Source organism: Geotrypetes seraphini, chromosome 8 (genome assembly GCF_902459505.1).
Source record: "Geotrypetes seraphini chromosome 8, aGeoSer1.1, whole genome shotgun sequence".
Lineage (NCBI taxonomy): Eukaryota > Metazoa > Chordata > Amphibia > Gymnophiona > Dermophiidae > Geotrypetes > Geotrypetes seraphini.
In genome coordinates, this window is record NC_047091.1 from 94,420,005 (window position 1) to 94,443,203 (window position 23,199).

At 45.8% G+C, this 23,199-nt stretch overlaps 1 protein-coding gene across 3 annotated transcripts in view; it reads right to left on the reverse strand.

The window, feature by feature from the left end:
- The window catches only part of DOT1L (DOT1 like histone lysine methyltransferase), a 604,393-nt gene that overhangs the window by 96,480 nt on the left and 484,714 nt on the right, over positions 1-23,199 (reverse strand). For all 3 annotated transcript variants that reach the window (XM_033954025.1, XM_033954026.1, XM_033954024.1), the window contains exon 21: positions 9,182-9,317. In XM_033954025.1, the coding sequence (XP_033809916.1) occupies positions 9,182-9,317 (136 nt within the window). The remainder of the gene's footprint in view (positions 1-9,181; positions 9,318-23,199) is intronic.

Genomic DNA, 23,199 nt, shown 5'->3' on the forward strand with positions numbered 1-23,199 from the left:
CGTTGTCCAGTTGCGCACGAAGTGGAATCCTTCTTCCTCACACCAGCAGCGCATCCACGTGTTGACTTCTTGCAGCTCTATCTGCCTCTTCTCGTCGGCCCTGGGTACCGGCAGGATCTCAGAGAACGCTATCCTCTGTGTTCTGGTCTTCAGCTTCCTTCCTAGCATTCGGAACTGGTCCTTCAGTGCTTCTCTGTTGTAGTTCCTGCTACTCACGTTGTTCGTCCCCACATGGATCATCACCACTGTATCTTCTTCTTCCATACTGTCGATGATCCTGTCGATGCGGCTCACAAAGTCTTCAACCTTGGCTCCTGGTAGACAGGTCACCAGTCAATCCAGTCTTCCTCCTGCTATGCGACTGTCGACTTGTCTGATGATGGAGTCCCCCACCTTCTGTTTCTGTTGGCTGGATGTGCCCTGGTTTCCTGTTTGCTGTCTCCCTGTTTGTTGTGAGTCTGCTGGTGCTGCTGTGTTTTTTGGTGAGTGCTCGATTCCCCTCTTGGTGTGTGGTGTGCGAAAAGTGGTCTCTGCTGTGCAGCTAGCTAAAGAAAAAAGAACTTGTGGCTAACGTTCTAGGTCACTCTGCTGGGCAGCCTAGTTTCTTGGCTCCTTCTTAAGGCGCTCTCGCTAAGGCGAGCGCCTTCGCCACTCACCTTTGCTGCGCGCCGTTGGCTCCTTTCCTTTTAAGGGGGAGCCCGGGTGCTGATGCTGCCTCTGATGTGGTGGGGGTGGGCGGAGCTCCCTCTCGCCGCTACCTGCCTTCGCTCCAGTTCTCTGCCTCTCCTTCAGCTTCCTCCCTCCTGCCTCTCCTGTTTGCACGCGGATTACAAAAGATATCTGATCATTTTCTGGGGAGATAGAGAGAATATCTGGTCATTTCCAGGGAAGATAAAGAGTAGAGCAGGTTTTTTTTTTTTGGGGGGGAGGGGGGGCCTGGGAATTACTGAGAGAAAAAAGGAAACTTGTGCTGTTAAGTCTTTTTCAGGGATTTCTTGAAAAGTATAGGCTTTATTTCTATTCTGAATGTTTTGTAGTCTGGGGTCGCTATCAGAGATTTGGTTGTCTAGTTTTGCTACTTGAGTGGCTAGGAGGCCATCATATAGATTTTTCCGTTTAACTTCTTTGATTGGAGGGTGTGTGAATGGGGTGTGAGTTTTTCTATGCCTGGTTGAGGTGGTTTGGATGAGGCGGTTGCTCAGGTAGGTTGGGCTGTCTCCGTTTATAATTTTAAATAGTAGACAGTAGAATTTAAATAGTATTCTTGCTGGAATTGGAAGCCAGTGTGAGTTGAGGTATGCCTCTGTAATGTGGTCGTGTTTCCTCAATGAGTAGATGAGTCTCAGTGCTATGTTTTGAATTGTTTGCAATTGTTTTGTTATTGTTTCAGGGCATGGGAGATAGAGGATGTTGCAATAGTCTAGTAGACCTAGTATTAGGGATTGTACTATGAGCTGGAATTGTGTTTTCTCGAAGAATTTTTGAACTCGTCTTAAGTTTCTCATAACTACGAATGATTTCTGTATTGTTTTATTGATTTGCGGTTGCATGGTGCAGCATCTGCCTATTGTCATTCCTAGTAGTTTTAGGGTGGGCTGTATGGGGTAATTAATTGCGTTGATTTCTATATTGGTTATGGTTGGGACTTTGTTATTTTCGAGGAGGATGAATTTTGTTTTCCTTCTGTATGGCTTGCGAGCAAGGGGGAGAATATTCTACTATCCAGAATGACACACCTATTGCACTAGACGTAGTATTATGTAAGTGAATTACAGCATGCCTGGCTTTTAGCTTTTGAAGTGCATTTTGAGTTCCTGGTACCTCAATTTTTGTATTGTGAATATATACCAAGTTCATTTTTATTTTTTTTAGTTATTACCTATATATCTACAGGGTAAAAGTAAATGCAGAACCTAAGCTTCATAACCTTGCAAATTTGAAAGTATAATCAGAAGTGTACAAATTCATGCTTGCTCCTTTTGTATTTACCCAGTCTTTACCAAGCTTTGAACTACCACTATGATCTTTCATTCACAGTCGCTCAGGCACTTTTTCTCTTATTCTACCTTCCCCCTATATACACAGAGACAGATGCACAAAGCCTACATGTCTCTTAGTTAGACTGGTTTTAACCAGTGTAACTGAAACATTATTTTTGAGGGCAATGCACATGGCCACTGCTTTGTTGTACATAGAAAAAGTGACAGAAATTCCTATGCTAATAAGTTTGCTGGTATTTAAACAAGCTCATTAGCCAATTCTCTGTAATGCTCAGAAAATAATTCCTGCTCTAATGGCCAAAAACTTCAGACAGCTCTGAGCTGTCGATAGTCCTGTGCTAACTTTCCTGTCAAGTGCCTGTGCATTGATTGGATCAGGCACTGACAGGAAAATCAGCACAGGCAGTGGCCATCCTTTACCCCCAAACCACAGCCATTTCCCCCAAATATAAAAATTCCCATGCTGTCTAGTGGACCCCTAATCCTACCTCCAACCAAATTTCCTGGTTGTCCCCTTGACCCCACTCCAACCTTGAGAAATTCTCTGGTGGTCCAGTGGACCTCTGATCCCCACCACTCTGACCTAATCTGACTGCTTGGGGCCTCAGGCCAGGCCCTCTAGTAAACACATTGCCTTAGTGGCCTAATGAAATCCATCCCCTTGTACCTTTAGCGGGAGGAAAGCTACCTCCTTCCTGCCTCTCCTGGGCCTGCCTATGTCAATTTGGTGGTGCCCAGCCCTGCCCATCCTGGGATGTAATGGGAGGGGCCTAGTTACCTTATAAGAAAGGTAGCTTCGCCCACCCCTCCAACGTCAGGCAAGCACTGATCCGGAGCTCCCCCTTAGAAGGGGAGGAGCTAATGGCGCTCAGCCATTCGGCGCATGTCGAAGGCGAGCGTTAAAGGCACTCGCCTTAGCAAGAACACCTTTGCGAAAGGCCTTAAGAAGGGACGAGTCACTGCAAAGAAGAGCAAAGGGCAACCACAGCAGACACACGAGCAACAAGCAAGCAAGGGTAGCAGGTTTAAAAGCAAGAGAGAGATTTCACAGTAACAACAAGGATGCTACACAGATTCCAACACAAGGAGAAGCCACTTCAGACAAAGTGTGAGAAGGCATACAGAGAAACGCCACGTCAGACTGGCAAGCGGGCAGCAATGGAAGCAGCAGACAGAAGCAGGATGTTGAGCTACCCAACGTTTGTCTGCAACATTTGCCATATGTATGACTACCTCCCCTCTGGGAGGTGGTCTTATGTATGCACTCGATGTGATGAACTGGAGGGTCTGACGAAACAAGTCAGACTCCTGGATGGCAGAATACTGGAACTAGAAGCACTTCAAGCAATGGAGGAGGAGGAGGAGGACAGAGAGGCAAAAAACTTCAAGACAGAGGAAACCATTGAGAAAGAAGTCCGGGAGTTAGAGAAGTTCATTGAGGAGACATACAGGGAGGCTGTGGAAAATCACGAACAACAAAGGAACTGCCAAGATACAACTACAGTGAGTGAGAACCACCTGGAGGACAATCACAAGGAAGAGATAGGTGAAACAGCAGCTAGACCTGGAAACAGTGGAGGGAACCCACAGGAAGACGAGTCCGGTGCAAACCAATGCCAGGATGAGGGAAGATGGAAGTGCACAGAGGACATGGACCTACAGCTGGAGAGATGGACATACAACGGGGACACGGACCTGAAACTAGAGAGACAAAAGAAGATAGAGAGGACAGCAATCGTCGTGGGGGACTCCATCATCAGACAAGTTGACAGCCACATAGCAGGAGGAAGACAAGATCATCTGGTGACCTGCCTACCGGGAACCAAGGTAGAAGATATAGGGAATCGCATCTACAAGATCATCGACAGTGTGGAAGAGGAAGATATGGCAGTAATAATCCACATGGGGACAAACAATGTGAGCAACAGGAACTACAGCAGGGAAGCACTGAAGGACCAGTTCCAGATGCTAGGAGGAAAGCTGAAGACCAGAACGCCGAGGGTAGCGTTCTAGGAGATCCTGCTGGTACCCAGGGCTGACGAGAAAAGGCAGACAGAGCTGCAAGCAGTCAACGCATGAATGAGGAGCTGGTGTGAGGAAGAAGGATTCCACTTTGTGCACAACTGGACGACGTTCTGGGGGAAGAGCAAGCTATACAGGAAGGATGGATTCCACCTCAGCGGAGACGGAATGAGGCTACTTGCAAGCAACATCAAGCGAGAAATTGAGAAGTTTTTAAACTAGGAAGAAGGGGAAAGCTGACAGTCGACCAAGAGTCGATGGTTTGGGAAATGGTATATCCAGAGGATACCATGAAGGAAGATTGCAGGGAAGACTCACCAGATCATAGGCAAGAAAGAAATCCTGATGGATTGAAAGGGACACAAGAGGGAAGGAAATGCAAGAAAGTAACAGGCCGCAAACTTAAGTGTATGTACACGAACGCAAGGAGCCTAAGGAATAAGATGGGGGAATTGGAAGCTATGGCACAAAAAGAAAACCTCGGCATCACGGAAACATGGTGAAACGAGGAAAACTTCTGGGACACTGTACTACCGGGATACAAGCTATACTGCAGAGACAGAGTAGGTCAAAAAGGTGGGGGTATTGCCCTATACATCAAAGAGGGAATTGAGTCTACTGGAGAGAACACGCCAGAAATGAAAAATAAGGTAGAATCTCTATGGGCTAAAATTCCGGGAACAAATGGAACGGAAACGAAGATCAGCATCTACTACCGACCCCCAGGGCAGTCCGAAGAAACTGATGCAGAAATGACGGACGAGATTAAACGCAACTGCAAGGGAGGCAACACAGTTATCATGGGCGACTTCAATTATCCGGGGATAGACTAGAACCTAGGCACCTCCAGCTGAAGTAGGGAGACCAAGTTCCTGGATGCTGTAGGTAATTGCTTCCTGGAAGAACTTGTCAAGGAAAATAAGAGAGGAAATGCAATTTTGGACTGAAATGGACTACGAGGACCGGCGCAAGGTGTAGAAGTAGAAGGGATGTTGGGAAGCAGTGATCACAATATGATCCACTTCAACCTAGACACAGGGGCAAAACATTGATCCAGAACGACGGCCACAGCACTGAACTTCCGAAAAAGGAATTACGAAGGGATGAGACCCATGGTGGGGCAGAAGATTAAGAAGAGGATAAGCAATGTAAAAACGCTAGAGCAAGCATGGTCCCTTTTTAAGGACACAGTCACCGAGGCGCAAAATCTCTATATACCATGTATCAACAAGGGATCCAAGAGGAAAAAGAACAAGGAACCGGCGTGGTTCACTGTAGCGGTGAAGGAAACGATCAAAGACAATAAGACTTTGTTTAAGGAATGGAAAAGGTAATAAACGGACGAAAACTGGAATAAGCACAAACAACATCAAAGCAGGTGCCATAAGGTGGTAAGAGTGGCCAAAAGAGACAATGAGGAAAAAACAGCCAAGGAGGCAAAAAACTTCAAGCCGTTCTTTTGATATATTAAGAGGAAACGACCCACGAAGGAAGCGGTGGGGCTGTTGGATGACCATGGAATAAAGGGAATGCTAAAGGAGGACAAAGCCATCGCTGACAAACTGAACACATTTTTTGCGTCTGTATTTACCGAAGAGGATATACACAACATATCAAAAGCCAACAGGCTATACACAGGAAACGAAGAAGGGAAACTGACAGGGTTGACAGTCAGTCTAGAAGAGGTATGCAGGCAGATTGATAGGCTTAAAAACGATAAATTCCCGGAACCGGATAGCATCCATCCGAGGGTAATCAAGAAACTGAAAGGGGTTATAGTTGAACTGCTCCAACTAATAGCCAATCTGTCGATCAAATCAGGAAGGATTCCGGAAGACTGGAAAGTAACAAATGTTACGCCGATCTTCAAGAAAGGTTTGAGGGGAGATCCAGGAAACTACAGACCGGTGAGTCTGACCTCAGTACTGGGAAAGATGGTAGAGGCGCTGATAAAGGACCGCATCATTGATCACCTTGGCAGACACAATCTGATGAGGACCAGCCAGCAAGGCTTCAGAAAAGGAAGATCTTGCTTGACGAACTTGCACTTCTTCGAAGGAGTAAACAGGCAGATAGACAAGGGTGACCTGGTCAACATTGTATATCTGGATTTTCAGAAGGTGTTCGACAAGGTCCCGCATGAACGACTACTTTGAAAAATTGCGATCCATGGAATCGAGGGCGAAATACTTGCGTGGATTAAAAATTGGTTGGCAGATAGGAAACAGAGAGTGGGGATAAATGGACAATACTCAGACTGGAAAAGCATCACGAGTGGAGTGCCGCAGGGTTCAGTGCTTGGACCCGTGCTCTTCAACATATTTATAAATGACCAGGAAATTGGTACGACGAGTGAGGTGATTAAATTTGTAGATGATACGAAGCTATTCAGAGTAGTGAAGACACAGAAAAATTGCGAAGATCTGCAACGTGACATAAACACGCTCGAGAAATGGGCCGTGACATGGCAAATGAGGTTTAACGTGGATAAGTGTAAGGTGATGCATGTCGGTAACAAAAATCTTATACACGAATACAGGATGTCCAGTGCGGTACTCGGAGAGACTCCCCAGTGAAGAGACTTGGGAGTACTGGTCAACAAGTCAATGAAGTCGTCTGCGCAATGCGCAGCTGCAGAGAAAAGGGCAAACAGAATGTTAGGAATGATTAAGAAGGGGATCACAAACAGATCGGAGAAGGTTATCATGTTGCTGTACCGGGCCTGGTACGTCCCCACCTGGAATACTGCATCCAGCACTGGTCACCGTACATGAAGGATACAGTACTACTCGAAAGGGCCCAGAGAAGAGCGACTAAAATGGTTAAGGGATTGGAGGAGTTGCTGCATAGTGAGAGATTAGAGAAACTGGGCCTCTTCTTCCTTGAAAAGAGGAGATTGAGAGGGGACATGATCTAAACATTCAAGATAATGAAGGGAATAGACTTAGTAGATAAAGACAGGTTGTTCACCCTCTTCAAGGTAGAGAGAACGAGAGGGCACTCTCTAAAGTTAAAAGGGGATAGATTTCATACAAACGTAAGGAAGTTCTTCTTCATCCAGAGAGTGATAGAAACCTGGAACGCTCTTCCGGAGGCTGTTATAGGGCAAAACACCTTCCAGGGATTCAAGACAAAGTTAGACAAGTTCCTGCTAAACCAGAACATACGCAAGTAAGGCTAGACTCAGTTAGGGCACTGGTTTTTGACCTAAGGGCCGCATCATGAGCGGACTGCTGGGCACGATGGACCACTGGTCTGACCCAGCAGTGGCAATTCTTATGTTCTTATGTAAAAAACTTCTTTAGTGTGTGGCATAGTGGTTATAGCTACAGCCTCAACATCCTGAGGTTGTGGGTTAAAACCCCATGCTGCTCCTTGTCCAGGGCAAGTCACTTAATCCTCCACTGCCCCAGGTACATTAGATAAGACTGTGAGCCCATCAGGACAGATATGGAAAACGCTCAAGTACCTGATATCTAACCTCTTCTGAGTTTTTTTGGGAGGACATGCTAAAAAAACCCAAAAACCAAACAAAAACCCTAATTAACTAACTAGCTAACAAAGAATATTGTAACTGGGCCCCTTCCAGTGCATACCAGAATGCACCAGGAAGGGCTGGGCACCACCATTTTGACAAAGGTGGGCTTAGGAGAAGCATGAGGGGAGACGAGAGTGAAAGATTCCACTAGGCCACCAGGGCAATGTGTTTGTGCTAGGGGGTCTGGGGTCAGAGGGGTCCACCTGACCACTGAGGAATTTGCCATGGTTGGGAATGGGGGTTCAGGGGGAAGTCCAATAGACCACTGGGGAATTTCAGGTCAGGAGTATTCGGGGGTTCAAGGGAATTTGTCAGGAGGGGTCCAGACTTAGACTTATTGCACAGCTCTTGTGAGCAGGTGTCAAGTTAGGCTTGGATTTCTTTACCAACCAATGCTTAACACTAACAGCCTGTATATAAAATTTGCTTGCTGCTATAATGTTGAGCACTCACTGTTCCTCTACAATGACAGAGTTGTGTGCATCTGCCCATTAGTTGGGTCACTGTAGCAGCTACTCTGAACCAAGAGCTATCTGGTCCATCTCCCTTCAGAACCTTCCTTACAACCATGGGGCCCAACTTAGCCCATCCAGAGCAGAGGCAGGCAAACTTGGTACTCAAGGGCCACAACCCAATCAGGTTTTCACAATGACTATGCATAAGATTTATTTGCATACAATGGAAGCAGTACATGCAAATCAATCTCATGCATATTCATTTTGAAACCCCAACTGGGCTGTGAGTCTCATGAACCATGGCTTCCTGCCCCTGATCTGCCTTCACAGTAAACTCGACCCTAGCTGGCCAAGGAAGCACTACAAAAATCAAACCACTTGGCAGTGTATAGCATGTACTACCTGAGCAACCCAGCCAGCCATTTAGATTTTTTCTGAATCTCCCCCTTTCTTTTCATCCTTCCATCCTTCACCCCCACAATACAGAAAATCTAGATGGATTAAGAACCCTCCTTTAAGATGCATCCTCAGCCAGCTGCTACTGGTCTTCATCTTTCCCTGGCCCAAGTGTTTGTCAACTTTGTTTTCATGTGTTTATTTTTCTATAGAAAACATATACCACCTTGCTTGAAAAAAATAGAGGGCAGTTAAACAAGTATTTGACTAAACAAAACTTCAAGCATGCTGTAAAATAAGTACAGATCGTGCAAGTGGGGTTGGAACTGTACACATCAACCAGGGATAGGTCAAACAAGTAAATCTTTATTAAGATATTACTATAACAGTCTCTATCATCATTTATTCACTGCTTGTCGTGGACCCAACATGGTCCGTGTTTTGGCTAGAAAACCTAATTTAGGGGTATAATCGACATCCAGCGGGTGGTACTCTTGGCCTTAAAATAACAACCTTTAACTGTTTTAGTCGTGGTGTAATCTATGCAGTGAGTGAATAAATAATAAAGATGTACTGTACTTGTTTGACCTATCCCTGGTTGATGTTTACAGTTCCAACCCCACTTGCACGATCTCTAGTGTTTCTTCGTGGGGCTCATTTCCTTGTTTTCTGCATCAAGTAAAATATAGTACCACCAAGGTCCTATTACAGGAAAATAACTCTTATTGTAATTCATGGCTTTCATTTTACCACCCTGAATTGACACGCACCTTCTCATCACTCCTCTCTCCTGCAATCTGTAAGGCCGCTGGGGAAGAAGGGTGAGATTCCTGAGGGCTCAACTGGATGCCGCTGGAATTGCTAGGGCTTGGATGAGTGAAGCCATTCTCTTTTATATTTTCCACTCTGAAAAAAAGTTACTTCCAAATGAATACTTCTAACTTAAGGTCAGTTCATCACAAAATTTCAAGTTATGTCAGATATTTGCTTCTATCACAATTTCTGGAATTTTCCCTATTAAAGTCATATTTTCCTCTAAGTCATGAGAATTTGGTGCAGCAGACTTGTTCATAGAACTGAGCAAACAAGCAAAAACTGAATCAAAGTGTGCCATAGCAATCATGATGGAGACAGAGAGTTTGGGGTGTGTGTGTTAAACTGCAAAGGCACAAGAAACTCACTGCTGTAGTTCTTCCCTAGCACAGAATGCCTGAAGAACTGTGGGTGGGGGACCGTTCAGAGCAGAGATAATGAGAAAATTGGCCTGTGCAAATGATACACAGGCACTATCTCCTGGGGAGTGCAATAAAAATGAACTTTAACTTACACAAGTGCAGTTTGGAAATATTATGCATTGTATGTATGTGTGCATATATTTCACATGACTACTTATACGGTTCTTCAGTGCATTATCAGTGCTGTGAATCTTCTGCAGCCTTGCATCTTGTCTGTCTGTTTATGCTTGGAGCTCTCTGAACCTGCTTGTGCTAGGGAGTTTCAAAGGGAATTGATACAATAATAATAATAATAATTTATTGTTTATATACCACCAAAGCCAAAGCAGTTCGAGGCGGTTTACAATAAAGAAGAGCTGGACATACAGCGAAATAAACAATGAAGTCTTTGAGTACATGAATATTTGTACAGAGTAAGGTAACATTGTAGGGGCGGGTTTACAATAAAAAGTAAGTCGAGACGATTTACAATAGGAAGAGCAGGTCGTACAGTGTGGGATAAGCAATAAAGATTTTAGGAATTCTTGGTCAATAGGAAGTAGATCGAGGCATTTTACAATAAGAAGGGTTGGTCATACAGTGTGGGATAAGCAGTGAAGACTTTAGGAATTCTTGGTCACAAATCGGTTGAACAGGTTGGTTTTAATTAGTTTTCTGAAGTTGAGGTAGGATGAGGAGTGCATGATGATGCTGCTTAGCCAGTCGTTCTGTAGACTTGCTTGGAAGGCCAGCGCTCTAACAAGGAATCTTTTGTATTGGCAGGTTTTTATTGTAGGATGGCTAAACATCCGTATTCTGCGTGTAGGCCTGGTGGAGCAGTCTAGTTTAAAGTGGGAGACCAGGTACAGAGGGGCCAAACCGAGACTGGATTTGAAACAGAGACAGGCGAATTTGAACAATCCTCTTGCCTCCAGGGGCAACCAGTGGAGTTTTTGGTAGTAGGGGGTTATGTGATCCCATTTCTTTATGCCGAAAATCAGTCTACTACCAAAAACTCCACTGGTTGCCCCTGGAGGCAAGAGTATTGTTCAAATTCTCCTGTCTCTGTTTCAAATCAATTCTCGGTTTGGCCCCTCTGTACCTGGTCTCCCACTTTAAACTAGACTGCTCCACCAGGCCTACACGCAGAATACGCATGTTTAGCCACCCTACAATAAAAACCTGCCGATACAAAAGATTCCTGCTAGCTCCAGCAACTGTTAAAGCCCAAGTCAAGGGTTCTGGTAGTTCCTGAAAGCATATTCTAGTAGAAGCCAAGGTAGCTCTTGGATTTTCTGAAGGGATGGGTTAGTGGCAGTAGCTATAACTAGTTACCAAATTGCCTCTTTAGAAAAAGAGGACATGTGGCTCCACCCCATTCTGCCCCTGGCCCCGCCCCCACATAGACCTCATGCTTCTCTCCCCAAACTCCGGTCTGCATCTAGCGTGCCTCTGTGCGTGTGTGGATGTTGACATCACACTTATACATGCATGCATGTGATGTCATCATGTCAACATCTGCATATGGGCAGAGTCTCTCCAGATGCAGCCTTCCAAAACCCGGACAAACTGCCAACAAATATCTTCCTAGTTGGGGCCATGGCACTAATAATGCTTCACAACATTCATTCCTACCAGAACATCTGGCCTTGGTCACACGTGCAGAAAACAGATAAACCCTATGCAAATACAGGATCACAAACTAAAAGTCCTTATATACACAAATGAAACCCTAAGATGCCAGACTCTGCATGCAGTACAATAACAGAGAAACAGAAATACATTTCTTCCTGAACAGTGCAAAATATAGACGACAGATTTAAATTCTAAAAACGGACACATTTCAATCACTAAATTGAAAATAAAATCACTTTTCTACCTTTGTCTGGTGATTTTATTTTTCTACTCATCTTTTCCCAATCTCTGGTTGCACTTCCTTTTGTCTGTGCTCTTAACTCGATTTCCAAGGACTTCTTATTCATTTGCTGTTTTCTCTCCTTTACTTTCTTCCCTACATCCATCCAAGTACGTTATTATAAATCTTCACAATGTATACTTTAGAACAAGATGCTTCTTTAGAATCATAATTTATACTTAGTTTATTCTGAATTTTGTTTATTTTTAGAGAACTGCAGCCCTGATGCAGATAGCGAAACAAACATGTCAGCAATGTGTTTGGCTAAATACCTATTTTAACAACTTTAAAGATAAGTGTGTTTGCTTACAAATATAATTTAATATAAGACAATAAGTGAAATAAGATATATGTTAAAAGATAGTATGGGGCTTGTTCAGAGATCCAAGATGGTCGCTGGCTTGTTCAGCTGAGTAACAGTCTGTTACTTTTTGCAAAATAAATTTTCATAGTAGAGAGAAAGGTTTCTTTTCCCTACCTGCTATGCCTAAGCACCGCGGCCGGAGCGCTGCTGCTGCCTCGCATCGCCCCGCAGGAGTCCCGATGGGCACAATAGAGGATCTCCTACAGTGAATGCAGAGTGCTCCAGTTGCATTGGCGAGCAGCCCACAGAAGTGCCGCGTTTGGGCGAGACCACTGTAGCCTTCCAAGGGCCAGACACAACCCTTAGCCCTGACGCTCGAGCTCCACCCCCGCAGCCCCAGACAATGAGCTCTGCAAGGAATGAGGAAACCTTGGAGATAGGGCTGTTTCCGTCCCCTGAGGCAAGCTTACCAGCGTTGGAAAGCTCAGAGAGAGGGGCACTCTATTGGGAGAGTCCAGCTAAGAAACCGGAGGCGATTTCACCTGCGAGTCTGGGAAATCTCCAGCCAGAGGAGAGGAAAGAGGTCTCTTCAATTGGTGAGCACTTTTTCACTTGTCAGCAACAAATTGTTCTTAACAAACCCTCTGAAGTTACTCTAGAGCAGTGGTCTCAAACTCAAACCCTTTGCGGGGCCACATTTTGGATTTGTAGGTACTTGGAGGGCCACAGAAAAAATAGTTAATGTCTTATTAAAGAAATGACAATTTTGCATGAGGTAAAACTCTTTATAGTTTATAAAACTTTCCTTTAACAGGATGGGGATGAACACAACAATGCTCAGAGGCTGGCAACCCATGAGGAGGTTGGCAGGAGAGCCAAACCACGAGGAGAACCAGCGAAAAAGGCAAACAACCAGGACCTAAATTGCCTATACACTAATGCTAGGAGCCTAAGAGCCAAAATGGGAGAACTAGAAGTCATAGCCAGTACAAAGGACCTGGACATAATTGGAGTCACAGAAACGTGGTGGACTGATGACAACAAATGGGATGTGGCCATACCAGGGTACAAACTCTACAGAAGAGACAGGACACACAAGAAGGGTGGAGGAATAGCGCTTTATATAAAGGACTCCATACCTTCAACCAGGATGGAAACAACAGTAAGGGAGGACGACTTGGAATCACTATGGGTTAAGCTACCTGGAGGAACTGGAGCAGACATAAAATTGGGTCTGTACTATCGCCCACCTGGACAACCGGAAGCACTCGACCAGGACCTGGAGGCTGAGCTGAGGCAGGTATGCAAAAGTGGAAGTGTGATGGTGATGGGGGATTTCAACTACCCTGGGATAGACTGGAGTATTGGACACTCAAACTGCATGAGGGAGACCAAATTCCTGGAAACCACGAGGGACTGTTTCATGGAGCAGCTGGTCACGGAACCAACACGGGGAGACGCCACTCTTGACCTAATCCTCAACGGGCTAGGGGGACCTGCAAAGGAGGTGGCGGTGCTAGGACCCCTAGGAAACAGCGATCACAACATGATCCAGTGAAAGCTGGAAATTGGATCATCAAAGGTGAAAAGAACCACAGTGACAGCACTCAACTTCAAAAAAGGGAATTATGATGGCATGAGGAAAATGGTGGGAAAGAAACTCAATGGCAACGCAAGGAAGATGGAGTCTGTAGAAAAAGCCTGGTCCCTACTCATGGGCACGGTGCAAGAGGCACAGAACCTGTACATCCCCAGATTCAGGAAGGGGTGCAAAAAAAAAAAAATCGAACAAAAAACCCAGCGTGGATAACAACTGCAGTGAAAAAGGCGATAAGTGACAAGAAAGCATCGTTCAAAAAATGGAAAAAGGACCAAACAAAGGACAACCAAAAGGAGCACTAAGAACACCAAAGGGAGTGTCACCGTGTGGTTAGGAAAGCTAAAAGAGAATATGAGGAGAGACTGGCGAGGGAAGCAACAAACTTCAAATCGTTCTTCAGATATGTGAAGGGGAAGCAACCGGCAAGGGAGGAAGTGGGACCATTGGATGATGGAGACAAAAAGGGAGTGGTAAAGGAGGAAAAAGAGATAGCTGACAGGTTAAATAAGTTCTTCACGTCAGTCTTCACGAGGGAGGACACATCCAATATTCTGGAACCGGAGGACATCGTAAATGGGGATCGGGATGAAAAGCTGGTCCAACTAGTGGTAAGTCAAGAGGATGTCCTCAGGCAGATAGACAGACTAAAGAGCGACAAATCGCCAGGTCCGGACGGCATTCTCCCAAGGGTACTCAAGGAACTAAGGAACGAAATAGCAGAGCCACTTCGCCAAATATGTAACCTATCCTTAAAAACTGGAGAGATCCCGGAGGACTGGAAAATTGCAAATGTCACGCCCATCTTCAAGAAGGGTTCAAGGGGGGACCCGAGAAACTACAGGCCGGTGAGCTTGACCTCGGTCCCTGGAAAGATGATGGAAGCACTGATTAAGGACAGCATCTGTGAACACATAGAAAACAATGGACAGCTAAAGTCGAGTCAGCACGGCTTCTGCAAGGGTAGGTCATGCCTCACAAACTTATTGTACTTCTTTGAGGAGGTAAACAGCCAGGTGGATAAAGGGGAATCCATTGACATCATTTACCTTGACTTTCAAAAAGCCTTCGACAAGGTAGAAACATAGAAAGATGACGGCAGAAAAGGGTATAGCCCATCAAGTCTGCCCACTCTACTGTCCCACCCCATTAAGTCAGAGTGCTGCTCGACCCACGTAGAGATCCCACGTGGATGTCCCATTTATTCTTAAAGTCGAGCACGCTAGTAGCACGAAAGACTGCTTAAAAAGCTGTGGAAACACGGGGTGCAAGGGGAGGTCCACCGATGGATCAAAAACTGGCTGGCAGGCAGGAAACAGAGGGTTGGAGTAAAGGGCCATTACTCAGACTGGCAATGGGTCACGAGCGGAGTTCCGCAGGGGTCGGTGCTGGGACCGCTTCTGTTCAATATATTTATTAATGACCTGGAGGCGGGAACAAATTGCGAAGTCATTAAATTTGCGGATGACACAAAACTCTACCGCAGGGTAAAAACCATGGAAAACTGCGAAGATCTGCAAAGGGACCTAACGACACTAGAAGAATGGGCCAAAAAGTGACAAATGAGCTTTAACATAGGGAAATGCAAGGTCATGCATGTAGGGAAAAAGAACCCTATGTTCAGCTACAAAATGGGGGGATCACTGCTAGGGGTAAGTAACCTTGAAAGAGACCTGGGAGTGATGGCAGACACAACTTTGAAGGTGTCGGCACAGTGCGCCACAGCCTCAAGAAAAGCCAACAGAATGTTGGGTATCATTAAAAAGGGTATCACGACCAGGACGAAGGAGGTCATCCTGCCACTGTATCGTGCAATGGTGCGCCCGCATCTGGAATACTGTGTCCAGTACTGGTCGCCGTACCTCAAGAAGGACATGGCGGTACTTGAGGGAGTCCAGAGAAGAGCAACGAAACTGATAAGGGGTATGGAAAACCTCTCATATACTGACAGACTGAAAAAGCTGGGGCTGTTCTCCCTGGAAACGCGGAGACTTAGAGGAGACATGATAGAAACCTTCAAGATCCTGAAGGGTATAGAAAAGGTTGACAGGGACAGATTTTTCAGATTATGGGGAACCACAAGTACAAGGGGGCACTTGGAGAAATTAAAAGGGGACAGGTTTAGAACAAATGCCAGAAAGTTCTTTTTCACCCAGAGGGTGGTGGATACATGGAACATGCTTCCGGAGGCTGTGATAGGCCGGAGCACGTTACAAGGCTTCAAAGAAGGTTTGGATAGGTTCCTAGAGGATAAAGGAATTGAGGGGTACAGATAGGAGTAGAGGTAGGTTATAGGGATAGTCTGGGACCACTGCTCAGGCAATGGGCCGCAGCGGGAGCGGACCGCTGGGCGAGATGGACCTCTGGTCTGCCTCAGCGGAGGCAACTTCTTATGTTCTTATATATAAACTATAAAGAGTTTTACCTTATGCAAAATAGTCATTTCTTTAATAAGAAATTAACTATTTTTTCTGCGGCCCTCCAAGTACTCTATTTTTTCTGCAGCCCTCACATTTAAAGTTTAATATCTTTTCTTTCTCAAAACTGACACATTTCAATCACTATATTGAAAATAAAATCATTTTCCCTACCTTTGTTGTCTGGTGACTATTTTTCTGTGCTTTTAACTATGTTTCCAGGGCCTTCTTGTCCTTTGACTGTTTTTCTCTCCGTCTTCACTTTCTGCCTTGCATCCATCTTTTGGAAGGACTTTTTAATTTGGAAACGGTATATTGATGACATCTTCGCTGTATGGACAGGTCCCTCTGCAGATTTACAGATATTTCTAGCCTGGCTGAACTCATGTGATAGTAATTTACAATTTGTTATGCATACAGATTCACAACAGGTATCTTTTTTTAGATATTCAAATTTGTTTACATCATGGACATTTTTCTACCACCATTTTTCGTAAGTCTACTGATAGGAACAATTTACTAGAATACAGTAGTTTCCACCCCAGACATTTAAGAAATAACATTCCAGTGGGACAATTTTTACATCTCTGAAGACTCTGCACCACGGTCCAGGAATATATTATAAAAGCTGGTGAAATGAAATTCAGATTTCAACAAAGGGAGTATCCTCACTCAGTGATACAGAAAGCATATAAGCGAGCTTTATATGCAAATAGAACTTTATTACTGTCTTCACCATCAAAATCAGATGAGAACTCTCTAGTATGTGTCCTCCCTTATTCAGTTCGGGCGTTTGATATTAAACATATCATTAAACAACACTGGGGAATTATGCAATTCCATGAGGCATTCCAACAGGTGCCCAGATTCGCGTTCTCCAAACAGCGCAACCTGAAGCAGCATTTGGTCCATTCCCAGTTCATTAAACAACCACGGACACAAACATCAGGTCAACATTCTCAGTGTGGTCGTTGCAAAATATGCAAACATAAGAACATAACATAAGAACATAAGCAATGCCTCTGCTGGGCCAGACCTGAGGTCCATCTTGCCCAGCAGTCCGCTCATGCGGCGGCCCAACAGGTCCAGGACCTGAGCAGTAATCCTCTATTTATACCCTTCTATTCCCTTTTCCAGCAGGAAAATGTCCAATCCTCTCTTAAATCCCAGTACTGTATTCTGCCCTATAACATCCTCTGGAAGTGCATTCCAAGTGTCCACCACACGTTGGGTAAAGAAGAACTTCCTGGCATTTGTATTGAATCTGTCCCCTTTCAACTTTTCCGAATGCCCTCTTGTTCTTTTATTTTTTGAAAGTTCGAAGAATCTGTCCCTCTCTACTCTCTCTATGCCCCTCATGATCTTATAAGTCTCTATCATATCCCCTCTAAGTCTCCTCTTCTCCAGGGAAAAGAGACCCAGTTTCTCCAATCTCTCAGCGTATGAAAGGTTTTCCATCCCTTTTATCAGACGTGTCGCTCTTCTCTGAACTCTCTCGAGTAACGCCATATCCTTCTTAAGGTATGGCGACCAAAACTGGACGCAGTATTCCAGGTGTGGGCGCACCATCGCCCGATACAGCGGCAGGATAACTTCTTTCGTCCTGGTTGTAATACCCTTCTTGATTATACCTAGCATTCTATTCGCTCTCTTAGCGGCCGCCCCGCACTGTGCCGTCGGCTTCATTGACCTGTCCACCATTACCCCCAAGTCCCTCTCTTGGGTACTCTCATTCAATAACATCCCTCCCATCGTATAGTTGTACCTTGGGTTTCTGCTTCCCACGTGCAATACTTTACATTTCTCAACGTTGAACTTCATTTGCCATTTTGTTGCCCATTCCCCTAGTTTGTTCAAGTCCCTTTGCAATTCCTCACAGTCCTCTTTAGTCCGAGCTCCCCTAAATAGTTTGGTGTCATCTGCAAATTTTATTATCTCACACTTCGTCCCTGTTTCTAGATCATTTATGAATATATTAAATAACAGCGGCCCGAGTACCGAGCCCTGCGGAACACCACTCGTGACCCTCCTCCAGTCAGAGTAGTGGCCCTTCAACCCTACCCTTTGTTTCCTACCTGCCAACCAGTTTCTGATCCATCTATGTACGTCTCCGTCCACCCCATGGTTCTTCAGTTTCCGGAGTAATCGTTCATGAGGCACCTTGTCAAAGGCTTTTTGGAAATCAAGGTATATGATGTCTATGGGGTCACCTCTGTCCATCTGTTTGTTAATTCCTTCGAAGAAGTGTAGTAAGTTGGTTAGGCACGATCTCCCCCTGCAGAAACCATGTTGGCTGGTTATCAGAAGTTTGTTTCTTTCCAAGTGATCATCGATGTTTTCTTTTATCAGTGCTTCCGCCATTTTTCCGGGAACCGAGGTCAGACTCACCAGTCTGTAGTTTCCCGGGTCACCTCTTGATCCCTTTTTAAAGATGGGCGTGATGTTGGCCATCTTCAAATCCTCTGGGATCACGCCTGTTTTCAGGGATAGATTGCATATTTGCTGCAGTAATTCCGCTATCTCCTCCTTTAGTTCCTTCAGAACCCTTGGATGGATTCCGTCCGGACCTGGAGATTTGTCAATTTTTAGTTTATCTATCTGCCTGCGCACATCTTCAAGGCTCACTTCCATGAATGTTAATTTTTCTGCTTGATTTCCATTGAAGAATTGCTCAGGTTCCGGTATGTTGGTTGTGTCTTCGTTCGTAAATACAGACGAAAAGAACATGTTCAGTCTTTCCGCGACTTCTTTCTCCTCCTTCACTACTCCCTTCCTGACTCCATCATTCAGCGGTCCCACCTCCTCCCTAGCTGGCTGTTTCCCTTTAACATATCTGAAGAACGGTTTGAAATTTCGAGTCTCCCTGGCTAACCTCTCTTCATACTCTCTTTTGGCTTTTCGAACCACACGGTGACATTCTTTTTGATACTTCCTGTGCTCTATCCAGTTTCCTTCAGTTTTGTCCTTTTTCCATCTCCTGAATGAATTTTTCTTATTACTTATCGCTTCCTTCACTATTTTAGTCATCCATATCGGGTCCTTTATTCGACTCTTTTTGCTCCCCTTTCTGAATCTGGGGATGTACAGATTTTGCGCCTCGCTCACCGTGTCCTTGAAAAAAGACCAGGCATGTTCTACCATCTCCATTTCTTGGAAGTGTTCCTAAGTTTCTTCCTTACCATTTTCCTCATTGCTTCATAGTTTCCTTTTCTGAAGTTGAAAGTTGTCGCCATGGTTCTCTTTCCTTTTGGTATTCCTGCTTCAACCTTGAACTTGATCATGTTATGGTCACTGTTTCCCAACGGTCCCACTATTTCCACTTCCTTTGCAGGTCCCATTAACCCATTTAGGATTAGATCCAAAGTGGCATTTCCTCTCGTCGGTTCTCTAACAAGCTGCTCCATGAAGCAATCTTGTGTAGCCTCCAGGAATTCTGTTTCCCTAGCGCATTTTGAGTTTCCAAGACTCCAGTCTATCCCGGGGTAGTTGAAGTCTCCCATAATAACTGTGCAACCGTTTTTGCATTCTTGTTTCATCTCGGCTTCCATTTCCTTATCGATATCTCCGGTTTGCCCGCGTGGACGATAGTATAGGCCCATTTTTATTTCATGTCCCTTTCTACCTGGTATTTTAACCCATAGCGATTCCAGCTTGTTGGTTGTCTCCGCTGTGTCTATTCTTGTTGATTGTATGGTTTCTTTTATGTATAGGGCTATTCCACCTCCTTTCTGTCCTGACCTGTCCTGGCGATAGAGCTTAAATCCCGGCAGTGCTGTATCCCATTTGCTTTCCTCATTCCACCATGTTTCAGAGATTCCAATGATGTCTAAGTCTTCTGCATTGGCCATGGCTTCTAATTCCCCCATTTTGTTTCCTAGGCTCCTTGCATTAGTATATATGCAGTTTAGATCCTGGCATTTAAGTGTCTTCATTTCCTTTCCATGTGTTTCGGTCTTTAGTGTCTTCTCTTTTGGTACACTCCTTCTAACCTCTTCTTCTGGGTTAGTCGACTCCTGTAATTTGTCCGTTGTTTCTTCCGAGCCTTGCATCCCCTTAGTATCATCACGTGATACCTTCTTCCGAATCATCGACGCTAGGTCGACTGTCGGCTTTCCCCTTCCTCTTAGTTTAAAGCATGTTCTATTCCTCTCTTGACATTGTTTGATAGAAGTCTTGTTCCCGCCGCGCTCAGGTGCAGTCCATCTCTCCTGTAGAGCTTGCTCTTGCCCCAGAACGTTGTCCAGTTCCTCACGAAGTGGAATCCTTCTTCCTCACATCATTTCCTCATCCACGCATTTATTGATTGTAGTTCCTCCTGCCTTTTCACATCTGCCCTTGGTACCGGTAGGATCTCTGAGAACGCTATCTTCTGGGTCCTCATCTTCAGCTTCATTCCCAGGATCTTGAACTGTTCTATCAGTGTGCTCCTTCTGTAGTCTCTCCTGCTGACATCATTTGTCCCGATGTGGATCATCACTGCGGTCTCTTCCGTCTCCGCTACTTCCAGGATCTTCCCAATTTTGTCCACGATGTCCTTGGTTCTTGCTCCTGGAAGGCAGGTCACCAGTCGATCCTCTCTCCCTCCTGCTATGTCACTTTACAACAAATGTCTACCTGTTTAAGTCATCTTAGTCATATCAAGTGCCCCGCTAGTAATTGTGCCTCTCGACAAGTAGTGTACATCATCCAATGCCCATGTCAGTTGTTTTATGTAGGGTGCACTACCCGAAGTATCAAGACCCGGATCGGAGAACACATCAGCAGGATTCGCACAGGAGTGAAAGAGGCCCCCCTAGTACAGCATTGGTTGGATCATCAACATGCACCCATGGATCTCATCTTTTCTATTCTCAATGTCATAGTTCCTACTAGAGGAGGAGATGTTGCAAGGATGCTTTGGAAACAAGAACAGAAGTGGATTTTTATCCTCAATACCTTGCACCCACATGGACTGAACAGCGAGATGGAGTGGGTTGCATTTCTATGACTCTTAACATTATTTTGTTCCTTAACCAGGTGGTAACATTGCAGATTATTGTATTATTTTTGTTTTATTTTTATTTTTAATTCATTTTCATTCATTTTTTACAGCATTTTACAGTTTTTTTGCCTCACAGTTTTTTTTCAGTTTTGATTATCGCAAAGGAGCCTTGAGAAGGAGCACAGGCAGCCCAGCAGCAAACCTAACTTCAACCCAAATATAAAAAAAATAAATAAAAAAATATTTCTTCTCACCACTTTCTTCCTTCTCTACCCTTTCGGCTTATCATTCTTCTCTCTCTCTCTCTCTCTCTCTACCCTTGCAGCTTCTCACTCTTCTCTCTCTCTCTCTACACTTTCAACTAGCTGCACGCCAAAAGCCACTCTCAACCACCGAGGGACCGTAGGAGCAAGGAGAAAGAAATGGAGGCTACAGGAACCCAGCAGAGCTACCCAGTTTACTGCGTTGAGTGTCATTTGTATGACTACCTCCCCTCCGGGAGGCGGGCATACATATGCGGTCGGTGTCAGGAACTGGAAAGCCTGAGGATGGAGGTCAGCAGATTGAGGGTCAAGGTCCAGGAACTGGAGGGACTGGAGGGACTGCGCAACATAGAGGAGACGAGCTGGTCAACCAAGGACACAGATGGAGCAGGCCTCATTGTGGACCAGGTGAGGGACCTTGAGAGATTCATCGAGGAGGCCTATAGGAAGGCGGAAGGACAGGACCAGCAGCTGCACAGACGGATGTCGGCAGACGAGACCCAGGATCCACAAGGCGACACCGGGGAAGGACCTAGCGGAGGAACCACACAAGAGGAGGAGACCGTGACTCACCGAGACCCCGAGGGTGAGACACCTCACTACACCAAGGACACGGACCTGAGACAGAGGAGATTGCTGAGGAAAGGGAAGTCTGCTATTGTGGTGGGAGACTCGATCTTGAGAGAGGTAGATAGTCACGTAGCTGGAGGAAGGGAGGATCGGCTAGTGACTTGTCTCCCAGGGGCCAAGACACGAGACGTCACTGATAGGATCGAGAGGATCCTGGACGGAGCAGAGACAGAGGAGACTGCGGTGATAATCCACGTCGGAACAAATGATGTGAGCCGGAGGAACTTCAGCATGGCCACGCTGACTGACCAGTTCAGGGTCCTGGGACGAAAACTGAAGCGGTGTACCCAGAGGATAGCATTCTCAGAGATCCTGCCTGTGCCGAGAGCAGATGCAAAAAGGCAGGCAGACCTCCAGGCTGTGAATGCATGGTTGAGGAGATGGTGCCAGGAGGAGGGCTTCCACTTTGTAAGGAACTGGACGTCCTTCTGGGGAAAGAGTAAGCTCTACCGGCGGGACGGCCTGCACCTGAGCACAGAGGGAACTAGACTACTGGCTGCCAATGTGAGGAAGGAGATCGAGAGGGCTTTAAACTAAGGAGAGGGGGAAAGCCGACAGCTGATCTGATGTTGACGCTTCGGACAACAGTATCCAGAACAGATGCTGAACGGGCTGACTGCACGGAGGAAGTAGAGAGACCAGTGGATCTCAGGATCAGACAGCGAGGGAAACAACAGGTAAAGGGAGCTTGCTGGGTGGAGACTAAGGGGCATGGAGACACAGGGGGACTGGGTGGCAAGAGGGCGAAAGCTGAGGGCATTATAGGGGCTACACAAGGCGAGGGGGATCGAACAGAGGCCGGGACCCAGGAGGGGGCAAGAAAACCCAGAGGAAAAGCGGGGAAGTGGGGTGGCGGAAATGTGGGGAAGCTGAAAGCTACGAGGGCAAAGGCAAAGGGCAAAACAGAAGTACAGGGAGCAGGAGAGGCGGCCCAGGTGAATGCAGAGGTGATTGCAGAGGTGAATGCAGAGGTGAATGCAGAGGTGGAGGAAAAACGATGGGACCTGCGGTGCTTATACGCAAATGCAAGAAGCCTCATTGCCAAGATGGATGAACTAGAGGTCGTGGCCAAGGGGGAAGACCTGGATATAATTGGAATTACAGAAACATGGTGGACAGAAGAGAATCAGTGGGATGTGGCGCTGCCGGGGTACAAGCTCTACAGGAGAGACAGGACCCACAAGAAGGGGGGAGGCATAGCACTATATATAAAGGACTCTTATCTACTCGGTCGGGATGGATATGGCAACGAAGGCAGAGGGGCTGGAATCGCTATGGGTCAAATTGCCGGGAAACAAGGGTGCAGGCATAAAACTGGGGCTGTACTATCACCCACCTGGCATGCCGGAAGGACTCGGACACGACCTGGAAGCTGAACTGAGACAGGAGTGCAGGGCTGGAAGTGTAACAGTGATGGGGGACTTCAACTACCCAGGGATAGACTGGAGTACGGGTCACTCCAACTGC